The 20252-nt window shown below is 36.3% G+C and overlaps 1 protein-coding gene and 1 pseudogene across 1 annotated transcript; one reads left to right on the forward strand and one right to left on the reverse strand.

The window, feature by feature from the left end:
- Window positions 1–912: 912 nt before the first annotated feature.
- LOC147497030 (acetolactate synthase small subunit 1, chloroplastic-like) lies at window positions 913–17706 on the reverse strand. The gene is made up of 12 exons (XM_086559796.1): window positions 17430–17706; window positions 16080–16295; window positions 11889–11972; window positions 10586–10654; window positions 7560–7643; window positions 7327–7479; window positions 5915–6001; window positions 5477–5581; window positions 5276–5398; window positions 3018–3170; window positions 1440–1505; window positions 913–1169 (listed from the first exon to the last, which is right to left on the reverse strand). The coding sequence occupies exons 3-12, from the start codon at window positions 11928–11930 to the stop codon at window positions 1086–1088; spliced, it is 966 nt and encodes a 321-aa protein (XP_086415922.1). The 5' UTR covers window positions 11931–11972; window positions 16080–16295; window positions 17430–17706; the 3' UTR covers window positions 913–1085.
- Window positions 17707–19274: 1568 nt separating this feature from the next.
- LOC147497031 (protein LURP-one-related 12 pseudogene) lies at window positions 19275–20004 on the forward strand (annotated as a pseudogene).
- The last annotated feature ends 248 nt before the right edge of the window (window positions 20005–20252 follow it).

The raw sequence follows: 20252 nt of genomic DNA on the forward strand, positions 1-20252 counted from the left end.
TTTACAACAAAGGTTTCTGTATTTCTTTACAACATTGTTTTGGCTGGAGATGTCAAGCTAGGGTTAGAGACTGAGATCTGTTTTATTAACTGTTAATTCGAATGATTAACCATAATTACAATAATATCCCTCGTTCGGTTTTCTCAAAAACCGAAATATTGTACGAAATTCCGAGGTTTCGTTCGGAATCACGAACACTGATTGATTTCACGAGCCTGGGTTACGTCAAACAAAGCATGATTTCCAAATTGGGAAAGTCGGGCTCTGTTTGAAGAAAAAAGAAGCCAACGGGAAGTTGCATTAAAAACTCTAAACGAAGTTACTGCTCTCAAATCGCCATGGATGAGGACGCGGGGAAAGACTAAAATCTTGATTTTGTCAATTTAATCGCATAAGAGTAATTGCCCCACTTCATTTGGTCCATTACCTGCTTGGCGGCCTGAATGACTTCCTTGAACAAGTCAATATTTTAATATTAAAGTTCCCCTAAGAATATTTTTCGAGCTCTATTAAAATTCTACGTCATCTCCTATTAAAACGAGAATTTTTCTTTTATTTGAAAAACGGAAATTTCTCTTCTATTATAACGACCCATATTAAAACAAATTCTAACATTTTTAATTAAAGCGAGTATCCTTATCCTATTAAAATGAGAATTCCTCCCCTATTGAAAATTAAACGAAAATCTAACGTATCTAATTAAAACGGGAATCATTCTCCTATTAATAAAACAGAATCTCTCTACCAATTGAAAAAACGGATTTTTAAAACTTAATTTAAAACAATTTGTTAGAAAATTAAAACGGTAATCCCAATTTTCTAAAAAAAATATAAATGTTTTCAAAAGAACTGATGCGTATGCACAGGCCTACAAGCTAGTATATATATATATACAGAACTCAACAAATAAAGTTAGTTAAAAACTTAAAATTATGCCAAAACCCACGAATATATGAATCCACTTTGTGTTTGTTTCTTCAGATACTTAATTACCCAAGGTAATAAGATCTAACTAAAGGAAATATTCTATGCAGAACGTCCTACAGATTTCATCCAATTCCTTCAAGCTGCCAAAGTAACCAATACTACAGAGGTAAAGAATATCCACGCAGATACTTTGAATCCACTCCAGACTCGCGAACCAGTGCAACCCGCCCAGTTCGTGCCACCTTCAAAAAAGGCCAAGATGCAAAGGAAGAGTTAAAAAGTGGAGCACCAGGTGTCCAAGGTGTAACTACTAGAAAGCAGTTTGGTTTATAAACTTTTAAAATTCCAGTCAAAACTGTAGTAGTAACCAAGTATATGAATTATAAGATAAGAAACCTTGCTCGTTGTGTGTGCATCCCACATTTTTTACCAAGATAATGTAAATATAATATCAAACTTAACAAGAATTTCAACACTATTTTTCCATGAGAAGTCAAGTTTGTGGTGCAGACCTCACAAATTCCATAAGGCTCTAACAACCTCTGCAATGCCACCATCTTGTCCAAATCTCCAGTAAGCTGAAATGTGGAAGGCATGATTCAATTACAACCAAATATATCTAAAAGAAACCAAAATGAATATCTAAGGTTTAATGTCAAATAACTGCAAGGAGAAGCTACTACTGCCATAGTACTCTTGGAGTCTATGCATTCTAGGGAATTTACCAAAAAAGAAAGAAGGAGCTCATTAAAACCAAATTCAATAGGAGGCAAAAATAAGCAAAACAGTAGTTTTTTCAAATTTCAATCCTTTGCTTTTTTTGAAGTGCCGAGAGAAAGGACCAAAGTTTGGCAGATGAATACAAAGAATGACCTAGTTATTACCCAACACAATTGATACTTGACCGCCCGGTTAAAATATACAGCCTAAACAATTATATGGTTACCTAAAAGAAATACATCGCCTAGTTTAAAATCAGAGTACCAGGGCACAACATGTCGATGTAGAACTAGAAATACAACATTAATATAGCATATTTGTATACTCGATGTTACAGCATCTGTGCTAGTTACCAAGTGCCAACAAAAACCTTAAAACCTCGGATCAGTATTTTCAACTTTTCAGAAGTAGTTTCCAGTTCTGTAGAGCCTGGCTTAAGTCATTTATAATCTGTTTTTAATTTTGGATAGGTGAGTGAGCCGGTTTCAGAACAATGTCTGGTAATAACTCAAACAGAGTTACCTAAGCCATTCTTACATCTCTAGCATATTCAAGCACAATTGGGAGGATCTGAAGGAAGCTATAAGATCCCAAACTATCAAAGAATATGGCAAAGAAACCAATCCCCTCCGTTGTCAAAGAATCCACGTATTTAGAAGAATCTTTGTGCGATGGTGAGGAAGGAAAGTCGAATATTAATTGGATCAAGTGTGATAGACTTTCCCTTTCCAAGGAAGAGGATGACTTGGGGGTGTAAGCACACTTTGCTACTGAACCAAGATTTGTTGGGTAAATAGCTTAGGAGGTTTGGGTAAGAGGAGGACCAACTTTGACGGAATCATGGAAAGAGTAGTGGAGAAGTATGGGGAAGGGGAAACCAAGTGGTATTTGAAGGAGCCGCGTAATCCCCATGGATTACTTTACTTTACAGAGGAGTATAGCAATTGGTTGGGACAGTTTTTACAAATTGGAAGTGGAGGTAAGGAGACACTATTTTACTGGGCAGGAGGTTGTCCAACATTCAAAGAGGTTAACTTTGTAAATTTTATTGTATTGGCCTATTGGGATACACTTGTATTGCGAGATGGATAGCCTTGCTAAACTGACTCTATAACACTGTGTATCCGTTTTAAGATTTTTGTTCTATAGGTCCAGTCCCAAACAATTACCATAAAAAACTAATCCAATCCACTATTAAAAGTACTATTACTCAGCAAAATTTAATCTAAAAGGAAATTAAAGATATCTTTTCTGTTTAATAAATTTGACTTCAAGGGAAGGATATTTGCCCGATATTTGACTTCAAGGGAAAGATATCTTTTCTGTTTAATAAATTAAAGATATTTGACTTCAAGGGAAAGGATGCACACCTCAAGGGTAATTGTGTGATCAGATACATCAACAGCGTTTGCCCGAAATATGCTAGCAATGTCAAGCACATCCCTTCGAGCGGATGTGTTTACAGCAACCTTTATTAGCATCAGTTCTCGCTCAGCAAACGGAAGATGGGTAAGATCCCGAACCTGAAAAGGTCATGAACTCTGTTTAATAAATTTGATATTCATTACTGTGAACTATATACAACAGTGTCATCAATTCATCATAAAATCCAGATCACTTAGCAAAATCAATAGGAGAACCCTCAGGATAAATTTGATCTTTGCAAAAGTTGATGTATATTAACAGGGCAACGGCCTGCCAGGAGTCCAGTATGGGCCAACATAAGCTACAATTCCTCATTAATTTTTGGGGGTATTGAGCAGCAATTCTAATAAAACAAGCATATTACTTTTTTATACAAAGATCTAGAGGAAGGAAATAGTGAGCTATGGACAACGTAACAGTCTTTCTAAGAATCAACTTATCAAATGTAAGATCAAATCTTTTAAATTTTATTAATTCTTATTTTTTTCAGTAGGTACAACTTTGGACAGCTCACTGTCATCTACTCGAAATAAATACCAATTGATGAGGACCACAAGTGACAGCAGATGAATCAGTGTCTCATACAGATAAAGAAGGTCCAAGGTCTGTACAGAACTAAGCAGTTAAAATCGGTTTTCAAAAGTAATCGGTCTAGGAGCGATATGCGATTAATCGGAAATTTAATCGGTTAATCGGTTTTATATTATTATATACAAATAATACAATTATATCTTCGAAATTTAGAATAGCAACAACATTAAGTGTAATAATTAAGAAACAATTTAGTAAAACACAAGTTGTAAATTCTAATATATCCCATTTTCGTTCAAAGTATAGGTAGATTTACAAAATTGCAAGTTCAAAATAACAAATAGTTGCAACTCTCAAGTACAAAATTACAACTGTGTTACCAACAGACTATGCTCCCATATGCCATTATTATTTTCTCTTAATTATTTTTCAAACGAAAATTTTCTTCAATTATTCTTTACCCACACTCTTGACACGTGGAATCAACCAGTCACTGACCCACTTGAAGTTAACCAAACCAACCCATGTACACATGTACCAAAACAACAACAATTGCATCTAATTTCTTGAAGCACCCAAACCAAGGAGTGACAGGATGAGTCATAATAAAAAGGTACCACTATGCACACTCAACTCTTCTCCACTTTTAGCTCATTCAATTTCTTTGGATTTAATCTTACCCATTCTGTTTCTCACCTTTTTCTAGCAAAGGGGTTACGGATTTTTGCATAAATGTATCAGTTTCTGGTGGTTTGCCTTCAGAATACCAGCCAGAACAAGTTAGCACACTACCCTATTCCGATAGAGTGGAGAGGAGAAGAGGGAACAAAGAATAAGTCATACATGTTTTCTTAATCATTCACTTCATAGTTGAAGAAGAGAGATGAAACACAAGCCGCCGGGAATCGGAAGTGGTTGATAATTCGATTATGTTTTCTTCTTTTTCTATTTAATTGTTGGGTTCGATAATCTCGGCGAGATTTTTTTTCTCATTTCTCCAAGAAATCGGTGTTATCGGATATGCGACCGAAAATATCACTAACTGAGTACTAACTGATAAATCGGTGGAAAACATCTCGCTTCAGTCCCGATATGCAATTACTCACCGATTGATCGCCGATTAAATCCGATTTTAACTGCTTAGGTACATAATTCTTTTGTGGACATCTATTGAGGATGGGGCTCTCCAGAAAAGCTTTAATCCTCTTATGCATTACTGCACTCAATCTCAATCCGTTTTTTTCTCTTCTGGTTGCTTTATCCAGAAGAAAAAGATGCAAACTAATCTCAGACAAAACTTCAAATTTTATATATTGTCACATTTCCGTTTTCGTTTGATTATTTTAGTTTTTACGGTTTAGTCTACCTCCCCTGTTGGCTGTTGAAGTCTTTCCTTGTTGACTTCTTGCTTCCAAATGAACTTTCTCAATAGAATCTTGAGTTTTCTTTTTTCTTTTTTTTCAAACTCAAAACTATTAAATAGAGCAATAACAATTTATTATAGATTATCTGACACTCCAAACATATTAAAAATAATCATGAAATCCATAATCTTAGTCGTGCTGTATTTTCTGCTTTTTTCTCAAGCTGTTAGGATACGAAAAATTAAACAATTTCCCTAATTTTAACAGCTTCCACTTAAAAGTGTAAATCTATGAGAAATAAACCTTACCTCATGAAGCTCGATAAGCTTATAAAGTTGCTGAACCAACTTGCTAATAGATTCATTAGTGCCGGGAACAACAGTAGTAATGCGAGAGAGCCCCTCCTTTTCTGCATGTCCAACAGCCAGACTCTAAAGCATGAAATGATCAGTGTTATTAAGTATGAAGGCTCCATGACAAAAGGAGAAAAAAAACCAAAACCAACAAACCTGAATGTTGTAACCTCTACGAGCAAAAACACCAGTCACTACGTTGAGAACTCCAGGAGTGTCATTTACGAGCATAGAAAGTGTGTGAGACCGAAGACCACTAGACTGGGGGCGAAAAAAGAACCATCAAACCTTGGAGTTCAATTTAATAATCAAAAATTGAGTTGTATAAATCTACAAACTATTGGGGATACATTCTTCCATATATTCCATAGGAAATTAGAAAACAAGTGATGTATCTTTGCCGCAGAAGCAAGAATAATAGATACACAATGTATAAAATACCCAAAACTAGGGTTTAATGAATAAAAACGAATTTCATAAATCCAATCTAATAATAAATCAAGTCTAATTATTCCATGCTCATGCATCAACAAGTCTAGTTATAATTATGAAACAAAATTTATTAAAATTCTGAGCAGGAAATGAAAGTCTTACATTCTCATCATCAAGAACACCCCAATGAGCATCAAGAACTTGATTCATCATAAATCCATCATAAGGCTCCACAGGATAAACATCACCCTTCACAAGATATTAAAAGATTAAGTGCTTTAAGGAAGACAAAGGCTAACCAAAATTGGCATAAAATGAGGTAAAAGTCAGTTAAGTGTTGAAGACGATTAGTGGCAAATTGTGTCATCACTCTTAGTCTATTACAATGAAACTTTGTCAATCCATGGTCCAGGATAAAAGCTATGATTTTCTGGGAATATAGTTTTTATTATTAGTAGTAGTGGTAGTATCTATGCGACACAAAAGAAATGGATAAAACATTAATTTAAGTGCAAGTAAGGAACTATCAATACCATAAAACGGACAGGCAAAGATTGGTGTGTGCGTATGAGAGAGAGAGAGAGAGAGGAATTTGTGAATCGATGGTACTGAAAAGGATATAAGATTGGGTTTACAAAGCTAAATTAATAAATAAGTGAGTCAAAACGAATAGTACCAGACAAATTGTGATTTAACGCATTTCAAGAGGATCGCACTTTGTCCGTATAAAAACTCACTAACAGGAATTTTCTTTGCCGAATGCCAAGCACTAATACTTTAAGATTGAGTCACTATGATCATCAGTCCAACGAGAACTTTCTACTAAGCCATCATGGATTCTAAGGAATAAAACAGTATTTTCGATACCATATTTTAAGAGATTCCTGACCACCAAATAACCAAGTTGGAACTACCTAACCCGAAGGACCCTTTCTTTTGTTTTCTTTTTTTTTCAGAGTCCTAATGACTTTTAGGAAAGTTGGCCAAAGTGTCAGCTACAGACCTAGTTGCGTGCGGCTCAAATAACGTATGCATTTAATGTAAAAAAAACTGTGAAAAGTTAGACCTCAACAAATAAAAATAACTATATAACACTGATTCTAATAAATTTGTCTCTTGTACATTGTCGAAATAGTCCCGCATACCCATTATCGAGGCGTTTGCTGTACCACAATGAGGCTACATTATCATTGGTTTGTACTATAATGAGGATACATTACCATTGATTTCTAGAACCAAATATTTAACTTGAGGAGCTCACAATGGTTTATAACCAAAGACATAAAAAAATCTAAAACTATTTGTTTGTCTAAGTAGCTATTATTTGAATTACAAAAATAGCACTCAAGAATTCCAACACTATTTAAACAATTTATATAGTTTAAGGCAGAAAGTTTAAAAGAAAGGTGTTCATTCCAATCCTTGATATATTTTCTACCATTCCCCGAAATTTTTCTTTCCTTTCCTAATGGTAAAATTAGTTTTCAGAAATTTCTTATGCAAATAAAAACTAAATAGTCCCCAATTAAGAAAAAAATAAAAATAAATCAACAACAATAGAAAGAAATCTATACCCCCATAGATAGCTCTGACTCTTCATTGAGAGCTCTATTTGTGGTCCTCAAAACAGCATCTACTGGTATTGTACTTTCAAGGTCGGGATACGAAGCTGCAGAAAACCTCCAAAAGGGAGCATTCTCACCCATCCTTTCTCTTCTTAAAGCAATCTATAAGAACCAGCTAGTTCAGAGCACTAGAAATGCAAGACAACTTCATATGATTAATTGAATATAAGTACGTAGCATACCTTTCCAGTTCTTGCAAGTTCCTTAATACCAAACTTCCTAAGGTTTGTTTGCACAGCAAACATCTTACCAGGATCTCCCGTCACCTACATCATTAACAGTCAATTGAAAAATGATCTATTTTATAAAACTTTAGGCCATCAAATCAATTAAGAACAAAAATTAATTGAAAAACAGTAGCCAAAAGTTAGCAAGAAAGAAAATTTTATGATACGTCAATACACATTTTAAGTACATATTAGTAAGGGCACACGACAACATCTAATTCAAATAAGGCAACCCGATAACAAGTCAAACTAGAAAACCAATGACTGGCGAAGCACTTGCATCGCACCCACATTTTCAGCTTGGGACAAGGAGGAAAAAAATAAAACAAAATAAAGAAAACACGTTGGAGGGAACACGACAACTCTCTCCCCTTTGGATTAATCAACAATAGTAATAGTAGCCCGTAACCTGCGGAAGCAGTTGTGCCACTGTCAGATTCATGGAGGATTTGGAGTTTGATGGAGGAAGAAGAGGAGGTGGATAAAATTAGAAGAGGACAGAAGGACGGTGGTTGATTTGGGGTAAGAACTAAGAACTTGCTTCTCTTTTGGAATTATATATCGGTCCTAAAAAAATCTAGTCATCTCATATTGGCCAACACTTGTACACATACATTTCGGCATACAGTAATCTACAAGTTATTTACATATGTATAGGATAAAGATCACAGTGACCTACCCTAGAATTTGTCTCCTCTTCTTCAATCTCTACACTTTAGCTCAAGTAACATCAATTGTAACAGAGTCAATCTTCAAGCCAAAAAAAAAATGCATAAATAAATGAAAAGTACCCTGACCTAAGTTCTCCATCTATTTCCTACAATTCTTATTCTTGGTAATGTAATCAAACTCTCTGTGCGACAATAGTTACCAGGCATGCACTGGTTTTAGACTGATGTTACTGCCAATAACTATCTTTTTTATTAAAGGGAATGAAATTGTTAGGATGAGATATCCTACAATACAAATACATAAATACAAAACCGGGAAACAGCTAAAATAAGCTAGCTACAAGATCAACTACAAGGCAAGCCCCCAACAAAGAGTCCCAACAGATTATGAATGCTCCGATTGACATGTCCCTCCAATCTAACAAAAAGTTCAACCAAAGAACGACAAAGTCCTCGGTTGAAACAATTGCCTCACTACTGATGCCATTCTATCAAAAATAAGTCTCCTAATACTCTCCAACAACAGACAAAACATTTTTCCACCCTACAAACATCAGGGGGTGACAAGGAATATTTGCAATGGATGGGAATGTGACTAACCAACTTCCCACAAGACATAGACAAAGGACAATACATAATGACAATCTTTTTTCTCTTAATAAGTTTATCTATGGTTGGAGTTTTACTATGTGTTGCACACCACACCATCAGGGCCAGCCATCTGGGATTAGCCTCCCCAAATATAGACTTAATGACCTTTCACCATAACCTATGTTTTTTTAACCAAAATTCCAAAGCCATCTTCCCATCAAGGCCAGATTAAACTCACATTCGTTAGAATGAATGATGCATTCATTCAATTAATCAGGTGTTGAATGCAAGTGTTTTGCATTCATTCTAAGGTCACTTGTAGATGCATTCATCCACTCAATCAGGTGTTTGAATGCATCTACAAGTGAGCTTGCATTAAAATGAATGTAAAACACTTGATTATACATCCTATAGAATCCCAACCCCTATCTTTCTTAGCCAAATATGCCATTTCCAGTTCCATAATTTATACCTATGGCTCTCCTTCAAATCATAAAAACTGGCTTGCGGATCAAACGTTATAGCATTTTAAACTTTGAAATCCAAAGAGTGTAAGAAATATGTTTGGACATTTTGAATCTAAAAGTTGAAATTTGACTCCTTTGTCCATACACCCGTTGCATCTTAACCCCAATTTACTCAAATAAAGTGTTTTGAGTAAAGCAACACCCGTCTGGGATTAGCCTCCCCAAATATAGACTTAATGACCTTTCACCATAACCTATGTTTTTCGAACCAAACTTCCAAAGCCAACTTCCCATCAAGGCCAGATTTAACTCGTGCATCCTTTAGAATCCCAACCCCTATCTCTCTTAGTCAAATATGCCATTTCCAGTTTAATAAGCTATACCTACGGCTCTCCTTCAAATAATAAAAACTGACTTGCGGATCAAAAGTTCTAGCATTTTGAACTTTGAAATCCAAAATGCGTAAGAAATATGTTTGTACATTTTGAATCTAAAAGTTGAATTTGACTCCTTTGTCCTTACACCTGTTGCATCTTAACGCCAATTTACTCAAATAAAGTGTTTTGAGTAAAAGCGACACCCGTCAACCCTTGAATTGATTGTTATGTCACTACATTTTTCCTGTGTTGCATGGGTACGGGACGGAGTGTCTGGTTTGGACACGGGTACGACGATTTGGACACGGCGAGATCTGAGAATTAGGGTCTACATTTGTGTCCGGTGTGTCATTACCCCAGTGTCCCCCCAAAATTGTACCCATGCATGCAAGCATTTTTCTGTTCCCCCAAAATTGACCTGCAATGTTATCAAGATGGTACAATTTTCACATATTGGAATCAAGGAACTGTTTTTTTGTACAATTTGTTATATAGGTTAAGTCATGGTGAGTGAAAATACTAATACAATCATGTCAAATGGTCCCAAAAGCCACAATACCATAGTCTTGAATATTCTCCGGATTTCTCTCACAGTCAGAGTAGAGTAGCTCTCTACATAATCTAAGAGATGTTTATCAAAAAAAAGAAAAATAAAAGTTACTCATCTAAAAAGACTAAAAGAACTACTGTAAAGGTGATAATCATTATTTTCATTGTAAATCTCTGAATTGATAAAATATACTTGTTTAGATATGTAAATAATTCAAAAATCTTCCCTTCACACTGTTAAAAAAATTTAAAAATCAAAGCTTAAGTGACATTACCAATGCTATATACAAGTGAAAACACAAAACCAAGTATGTAACAATTGTCACCTCAATAGTTAGTGAATCCTCTGAAATATCCACAATTTTCGCCCTGAATATGTCCACTAACCACATGATCTGAAATTAAAACTAGAACATATTCAGTTCCTGTCTACAACTCAGAAAAGAGAGGAAAATATAGCAGCAATACCAAAAAGAAGGGGGTATGACAGGTTAACCTAAGAGATAAAACGTATAGCACGTGTTTTAAAACTGCCAAAACTCATTGAAACTCATTTTTTTCGGTGTCGGACACTAACGGACATTATTGTATGTGGTATACCTTGTCGGACACTAACGGACATATATTGTATGTGGTATACCTCAATTTATTATATTTCACCATGTCAGACACTTTTTATCCGTGTCTGATACGGACACACGTATCCGTGTCAGTGTAACTTAAATTTCCATTTCCATCGAAACAGCATTCACAAGTTCTTAGAAGCAATGAGAATGATGCTTTCCGTACATCATCAACATCTATTCATTTACTGGAAAATTCTCATTCAACAATTTGAATAGTCTTACAGGTATTTGATTATGGCTAATTACATTGGTGCTGCTTGTGACTAGTACAGTACTTTCTCAGGGGAAACAAATATAGTCAAGAGATAAGGTCCAGTGCGGAATCTTGTGTTGGTACAATAATTATCAAACTCGTTACACATGAAGCAAAATTATCTCTATCTAGTCTCTTAAAATGACTACTGCAGGAAATGTACAAGTGACATTAATGTCAAGTCACCGCATCCTAGAAGCAGACCAAACCATCAGGTGAAATAGTCAAGGATGACTAGGGTGCAAATAGGTCAGCATGAGACAAATCAAGGAGAATCCAAGTTTTACCCATAAAAGTATCAGACTCAATTAAGACTTGGATTCGACTTTTAGATCTGCATCTGACCCACATGAACATTAAATAATTTGGTTCCTGATCTGGATCCATGAGTTTAGGCGAGGGCAGTTGACTCGCCAGGGCCTGCCCTGGACAGTCCAAATAGGCAGGTGTCTCGGGCCACCATATTCCAGCCCAAAGTATTGCACTTAAGAAATATTTTTAAGGAGTTAATTTCAACTATTTAGATGAGATTATTTAATAAATTTGATTCCTTGAGTTTTGTGTTTCTGTTCATGTTACTTTCTTATCCACCTTGTAATCTTTTATAGAGTTCCTTTTTTCTTATGTAAATAAAAAAAACAAAATAAAAAATAAATAAAAAATAAAATCAATAAAGTAGAATAGAAAGCAATTAGATGTAGAGAAACTATAAAAACATAACATAAGAAAAACACTAAGAATTGCAGTTACCTCCGGACGGTTGCTTGGATCTGCATTGAGTTTTATAAGCATTAACTCACGCTCCACTTGTGGCTCCCTTGAAAGATCTTCAACCTGATAAATTACATCAAGCATAATGTATTAGATATCCCCTTATTTAAAATAACTATATGAGCACACTGTTTGGAGATATTACCTAAATATATACACGTACATATACATGGCACATATTCTCATGCTTATACACGTACAGATATACAATTACACAGAAATCAACTTAAATAAAGGCATTGAGACTCTCAGCAGGCCGTTGGGTCTGGGTAGAAGTGCTTCGAAAGGAAATTTCGGCTTGGGCGCACTGGATTGGTTTTGAAGTTGGGGATGTGTTGTGTTGTTAACTTTTGGTAGTTTGAGATTGTGGACTGGTTCTGGTGATGGCGTTAGGATTGGTATTGGTGTTAAAGTTTGCCTTAATGTGGGTAGTTTGTGAATTAAAAAAATTAGAGGAAGGTCTTTCATAAAGGAGAGGTGGGTGAACATTTTGGCGTTTTATGGTGTGCATATTGCTGTTGTGGTGGTGCCCTGAGGTGTCTTGACGGTTGCTGGAGGTGGGTATCTGTGTTCAAATCGGTGTACCAAATATGGGAGCTTTGGAGGAATTGTGGTTGTGGTTTGTAGGAGGGATAGGATGTGTAAGGGTATTGGGGTAAAAGCTGGTTGCCATAGGTGTATATGAAACACTGCAGCGGGGTAATACAAAAGGTCTGAAATTTTATTTTGAATAGGTAACTGATCAATTTATAAATTAGCAATACCACGGGAATAAGTACAATGTAGGATGAGATATCCTACTAAGGAAAGGGAGAGCGTATAGAACAGCAAACAACGTCAATAAAAAACTATAAAATATAATATAAAAAATGTAACTAAATAAACAACACTGAACTAAGATTGCTTCCGAGGAAAGTGCAAAAGACCCAAAGGGTGTCTTCTTGAACTCCCTCCACCGCTTACACCAAAGGAAAAGCAACCCTTTGATGTAAAGAATCAACTGTGCAATGCCAAGGCTTCTAGGCTTCTAGCCTCAGAGTATCTCCGGTTCTTTTCCAACCATATACCAAAAATATCACAAAGGGAATGATGCTCCAGAACTTCCTCAAGAGATTATAGGTGGGGGACCATAGATTAGACCACATCATCAAGACATCACAGACAGACCTCAGATACACCCAACTAATTGATAAAGATTGAAGAAAATAGCTCAAAATGGCATACGAATAGGGGCAGAGGATAAGGATGTGACAAACGGATTCCTTGCACAACAAAAAGGACAATAGTTAACAATATTCATTTACCTTTCCCGAAGGTTGTCACTGGTTGATATCCTACCCAGAACCGAACACCCAGAGTTCAAGAGAAGAAAGAGACCTTGGCTGGAGTAAGCCCTCCAAATATATTTCCAAGGATAACTAGGAGAAGATAAGATAGGAGGTTGGCTAGGCAAGCTGATAAGGATATATGAATACCAAGATCTAGCAGTGAAAATTCCTTCGGTATCATGACCTGCTGATCATCTTCAAAAGTGAGAATAATCAGAGGCCCTAATCTTGCCATCAAGGTGGCTACATCATCAATCTTCCAACCAACAAACGTCTATCTAAGATGAATGGTTCCTATCTGACATGCCATAGAAATTTCCTATGTTACATGGACAAGCCATATTTTAGAAATAATTTGTGTCGGATATGTATCCAAATGTATGTGTGAGACACATATTAGACACATATTGCATGTGATATACCTCAACTTTTTACATGTCATCGTGTTAAGACTTTTTGTATCCGTGTCGGATAGGGACACACGTATCTGTGTCAATGTAACTTAAGGAAATTTCCAAAATCCTTACGTAAAGCTCTATTACCAATTGAGACATCCTCCCAAAATCTAACCGTCCCTTTCATTAAATTTATAAAATTTTCTGTCTAATCCTCCACTTCCTTCATAATCCCCTTCCACATTCACCCATAAGGGGTTGTTATGTCACAATTTTCCCACCAAAAAGGATTCAAGTCATGCATGTAGACAATAGTTCTCCTTCTAAGTCTCTCACTCTGAGTGTCATACCTCCAAAATCACATACTCAAAGGAGCACGATTCATAAATTGAGTCTTTAGCTTCTTTAGACCAAAGCACCCATTTTTTTGACAGTTACACTCTATCCCAACTAACAAGATGGTAGTGATGTACCTACTTGGAATCACCTGAAAAAAAGTTTTTCGAGATCTTATCTAGCCGCTTGGTGACACTCACTAGATCTTTAAAGAGCGACATGAAATAAACAACTAGGCTAGAGCTAGACCGCTAGACAACGAACTCTTGATGACGACAACTCCACCCCCTTCCGAGACATATCGTCCCCTATAGAAGGCCAACTTGTGTTCAAATTATTCTATGATAGGGTCCCAAAGAGAAACACACCTATAAGCAACACCCAAGGGAAGACTTAATTATGAAGCTTAAAAAGAACCCAAGGAACACCCTATGACCTTAGCAAGCTGAATTGCACTATTTCTCCCTCCTACTCTTAGCAATGTTAATCCTCAAACAGGATACCGCCTAAAAACAAGTAAGAAGACCTCTAAGGTATCTAATTTTAATCACCTCATTACCCAAAAAAATGATGGTGTGTCATCAACAAATTGTCAATGGGTGACCCTAATATTGTCTCTTCCCACGGTGAAACCTAATAAAACACCCCACTCATTAGCTCTTCGAATAATCCTACTCATAGCTTCCACCACAATAAGCAAAAGGAATGGAGAAAGAGGATCACCCTACCTTAAGCCACTAAGACTTTTAAATTACCTTGCAATAGACCCATTCACTAAGACAAAAAAGCGCTAAGAAACACACTTTATAATCCAACTCCTCCACACCTCTCCAAAACTCATCCACCAAACACGTAATCAAAAAAGTACCAACTCACATTATCATAATCATAGAATTTGGAAAAGTCCACCTTACACAACCCTTGGCTCACAAGACCTTATCCTATCATCAATAGTTTCTTTAGCAATGAGGACACCGTCAAGGATTTGGCTATCATAAATAAAGGCCCCTTGTTCTTGTTAGATGATTGAGTCAAACCCTTCTTTAACCTCAAAGAGAGAGCTTTGGAAACTGTTTTATAAGCAATGCCCACAAGACTAATAGGTATGAAATCATCCATTTCCACCGCATTGCATCTTAGATATGAGAGGAAGAAAGGTGTGATTAGTACCAAAGAAATTCAGTTGAAAATCTCTCACCATCTCCAAAATATCTCCTTTAATATTAATACAAATTTTTTTGCAAAATTCAATAGGAAAACCATGAGAACCAGGGGCTAGATCCCTTTCACTTGATCCCCTTTGTCGAGTGAGACCTTCAAGAATCTCATCATCCTATAACAGTTTCTCTAAGGTCTCCCTATCTTCCACCAAGATTTAATTAATGGTGCAGGTTGAATTTCAAAGCATGATTAATGGGATTCAAAATTTCTGCCCATATGTGATTTTTTGAAACTTTAGAAGTTATTATTTTTAAGTATTTTCATTTTTTAGGGTGTTTTCAGATGTTTCTTGAGTGATATTTGAAGTATTTTAAGTAGTTTTAGACCCCTTTAGGCCGTATAACCAATTTGGGATGTTTCTAGTAGGAGGCTATAAAATATACCACTAAGTTGTAAAACGAAAAAAAAAAATTAATGAAAATTGTTTAAAGAAATTGGTTTCTCTTGTTTATCACCCATATCTTAGTATTCTGTTAGTAGAATCAACAAGTTTTTGATGCCCTTTCGAGTTTTTGATGCAGCGCATGGTGGAAGAAACGTTGCTTTTCTATCGAATCAGTTGAACGTAATAGTGGCGTTACCTGAAATTTGACGAACTTCCTTTGAATCAATTGAATCAAAACCCACATTCCTAACAGTAGCACAAGCAGTTACAATAAAATCAAAACTCACATTACTAACAGTAAGAAGATGAGATGGCCAGCCCCAAAGTACATATCTGCATTTACAAATAATGCAATCTAAATCGCAAAACTTATCTCAAAAAGTCCTATGATTTCTTTCCAGCCAGATGGTCCACGTAATAAAAATGTTTTTGTGATAGAAGATAATGATTTATACTAAAGAGAAAACATATCATCTGAAAATCAGGGATGGGATGAGATGAGAACCTTCAAGACATTCACAAGCTTGTGAAGCTGCTCCACAACTTGTTGTAAGACCCTTTCAGTTCCAGAAACAACTATAGTGAAGAGAGCCCTGTCCTTGTTCAAGCCAACAGCAAGGGATTCAATGTTATAACCCCTTCTGGCAAAGACCCCCTAATAATACGATTTATCATTCCACTTTCATCACCAACAAATACCGAAATTGTGTGTCGCCTCACTCTGCAATTATATTGAAACGGAATGTCAAGCATGAACCTAAGTTGGTCGGTGTTCACTACTAACAAGACATTAATCACTATAACTTGCAGAAGTGCAACCGGATAAATGTTTGAGTTAGCACTTAGATATAAAAGTAACCTTGGCAATAATATTAAATAGCAAAAATAACCGGAAACCACACAAAAAGAAGTCTTTGTCCATAATAATATAGATGTTAAGGCTGTTTTAGTTTTCTTTTTTCCTTGTCAGGTGACATTTATCTGTTATAGGCGTCAGCATGTTGCCAAGGCCATCAAATGCGTCATCTATGTGCTTAAGGGGCCGAAGGTTGTTTTGAAGGTAGGGCCAGGCATTACATGGGAAAGATTGGTCGCGGCCCTAATAACACAAATGAGTGGTTTCACTAGTTGTCTTGATGAACAAGTTGCCTCCTTGTTGGAATGATTTAGGATTAAGGGTCTGATATGAGATTAAGGAAGAAGCCTGGCTCCAGGATTTAAAAGAGGAGAATGGTTCTTCCAAGAATGTTAATTTGACATCCCCTCAAAAACAGATCAAAAGCAAAAGCCAAATCCACTTCGCCTAACAGATGATCAAAAGCAAAAGCCAAATCCAGCAGTGAGACAGTATAAGGACATATCTCAAACTCTCTACCATGCCTGATAATTTTGCTCGTAATTGCAGTCCATACACAGGCCTACATGGTTGCAAAGCCTTTAATGGTTATTATGATCACTGAGATTAACACTCTCAGTAAGTCTAATGAATGGTGGATTAAATTGTTCTAGTAAATGCGTCCATACACAAGAACTAGTTCAAATCATACTCTCCATCTTCCAATCAAAGGTACTCTAGGTTTTCCATACAGGAGAGGTTGAACTAATTTTGAATTTTGCGGAAAGGTGTTGTGCACACCACATCCTGTTACATTTCGACTAAGAATGGGTCTGTTGTGGAATTATACCAAAGAAGTTTGCATATAATGGAATGTTCAAACTTAATATTAATATTATGAATTAAAATCATGCAGTTTTTATGTTTACTCTCTACGCTTGGACTAATCCATAATTCGATAAATGTAAACAACACATAGGCAAAAAAAATAAACTGAACTAATAATAATAATATACTTACTTAGACCTTGCTCTGGGAGCAGAAGAGTCGGATAAAGAGAAGGCAGCATTGTCACTGCTCTGAGACTTTTCGGTGCTACTGCTTGCACAGACCATCAGTCGTCCATTCAGCACCGAAACTCTAGTTTTTGAACCCCAATTAAATAACGACACGCTTCTCGAAAACCCCCCTCCATCGTAACGCTTCTCAAATGAAAATTTCGTGTTTTTTATGCAACTACTAGTAGTAGAATAAGCCGCCATAGCTCCGAACTGAAATGGCACTTGCCCACTTGTATGAAAGGTAAGTTTATTTTTGGGAGGGAGGATTGGTGGACTCGTTAATGAGAATATGAGATTGGGTATTTTAAGTTAAGGCCCGGCTCATGTTAATGGGTTTTGGTTTTGTATTTTTGTGGTTCTATTTCCCGTGGAGCCTATGAAAAGTAGTAGGACTAGCTAGAGCTGACAAGTTAGGGGTGTAATACGGGGCGGGCCGGGTTAATTGCGGGTCAAATAGTGATGGGTCAGGGTGGGTTTAGGGAATACAAATACAGTGGTCTCCGATGGGGCAGGTTGAAGTGTCATGTCTTAGTAGCATCACCCGGCCTATTGGGTCAGCTTACGGGGCTGGTTTTGGGCGGGTCATCCGGGTCGGGTGGAAATTATCATTTTAACCCAATTTCACCCAAAAAAAACTTTCTAATTGTGCAAGTAATATATTTCTAATTCACAACATAGAAAAAAAAAATAGAATCAATCAATTAAAAATAAACAAAAATAAAAAAAATTGAACTTGAACCTAAAACCATATCTGTAAATTTGAAACTTATTTCTCGTGATTTACCATTTATAAATTGATTATTTTCCATAACATAATAAAATGAATATGGGAGCGAGAATTTATGGTACAAAATAATAAAATATAAATTAAAATAATTCGAAATTAATATAAGGATGAATGATTCATTTTCTTCAAAATTCAAAAGTTGAATTTGAACTTTTGATATGTGTCCAATGTTCAAATTTGAATATTTGAAATTGATGTTGAACTCATAAGTTTGTGTTCATATCGATCTCCCAAATTCCTATAAAAGTTAAAAAAAAATATAAACATAATACAAAAATATTATAATATAGTCTTGAAATTGTGCGGATCAACGGGGTTTGGTCAACGGCTTTTGACACGGTGCGGGTCGGGCGGCTTGACGGGTCGGGTTTGAATATAGAACCTACACTTATAGCCCGACTGCGTAAAAACGGTGGCGGGTGAAAACCGGGTACCCAACCGGATGATAGGCTGACGGTTTTTTTTTTTTTCACTTCTATGACAAGTGAGAGGGAGCAGCCAGTACTCATTGGCAGATCCTAGTAGAGATATTATATTAATAATAACCACATGTCTAGCGCTCTGTTCCACCGCGTTGAGAAGGAATCAATTTCACTTTAGCTTCGTTTCTACCCATTTTCTTTTCCTAAGGCTGAGTCCAATAGCTCCCTATCCCTTTAAAAATAGAGCTAAAGTTAACAGATTTTACTCTCTATCATTAATTTCCTCTTTATATATACAAAGGATTCTATTCTCTATCTCTATTTTATATATAGAGAGAGTAAAATAGAGATAGAGAGTAAAATCCTTTGTATATATAAAGAGGAAATTAATGATAGAGAGTAAAATCTGTTGACTTTAGCTCTATTTTGTTTATTTTAACTGTATTTTATTGACCTTAACACTACTTTTAAAGGGATAGGGAGCCATTGGACTCAGCCTAATATATACTTAGCTGCTTGGTCCATATTCCTCTCCCCGACACCCTTCGAATAGCGTGTTACTGAAGTAAAGACAAATAACAAAACAAGTTTGAGGGGAAAGAAAAGGAAAAGCTGATGAGCATGGTGGGAGGAAGTTATGTCTTCGAACAAGAAACCCATCTCACTGTACTCAAGACATGTTTATTCTTTGCGGGGGATGGTTTCGCGGCCTATGATAACAAGGGTGAGCGTGTGTTTCGAGTTGATTCGTATGGTCACGATGTCGGAGATAGACATGAACTTGTCCTCATGGATATTTCTGGCAAATGCCTCATCAGTGTTCGCAGAAAGGTTAGTGGTCTTAGTATTCATATTCAACTGAACTCAGTACGTGAATCTTATAATTGATTAATTTTTTAAATGAAATTTTGTTTTAGAGGCCAAGTCTGCACCAAAGATGGGAAGGATTTCTAGGAGAAATAATCGAAGGGCAAAAGAATGAACCAATTTTTAGTGTATGAAGATCATCAATAATAGGGGCCGGCCGCGGATCGTAGAGGTTTATGGAGATAATCCGGTGAGGAGTACCGGATCGATGGTTCGTTTAGCCCGGGCGGTCTTTGTGATTTTTACAATGCGCGGCGAGTGACGATGGCGGAGGTTGAAGGAAAGAAACGCGCCTCGCTAATGTGGTGTTTGGTAAAGATGTGTTCACACTCGTGGTTAAACCTGGTTTTGATGCTGCTTTTGCCATGGGTTTGGTTCTAATTCTTGATCAGATTGACGTTGGTGAATTTGGATTGTTCGACGACGGTGAAGATCAGGTGCAAGATCAGGTTCTTTAGTAACCTTAAATTATTATATAACTAGTGAATGCCCGTGCCAATCGGCACTCTAAACACATTGTTTTTGAACAACACCCCAAGAGAGACCATCTCTATGGTAGCATTGGATCGATAATATAACCATTTCCAACAGTTTTATACTTCATAATCATTTCATATGCATACTAAAGTGAGCTTAATTATTGCAATTCTATACATTTCATTTCTCACAAACCAACTCATTACACATACATTTACACATTTATTAA

This window comes from Coptis chinensis, chromosome 5, assembly GCF_015680905.1.
Source record: "Coptis chinensis isolate HL-2020 chromosome 5, ASM1568090v1, whole genome shotgun sequence".
Classification (NCBI taxonomy): domain Eukaryota; kingdom Viridiplantae; phylum Streptophyta; class Magnoliopsida; order Ranunculales; family Ranunculaceae; genus Coptis; species Coptis chinensis.

Bases quoted from the DNA above. Each gene is read 5' to 3' on its own strand.
- LOC147497030 (XM_086559796.1), bottom strand. From the start codon at position 11,930: ATGCTTATAAAACTCAATGCAGATCCAAGCAACCGTCCGGAG. The intron at 7,644-10,585 runs GTGACAATTGTT...TTAATGATGTAG, and splicing joins AGGATTCACTAACTATTGAG to GTGACGGGAGATCCTGGTAA. The intron at 7,480-7,559 runs GTATGCTACGTA...TGGTTCTTATAG, and splicing joins AACTTGCAAGAACTGGAAAG to ATTGCTTTAAGAAGAGAAAG.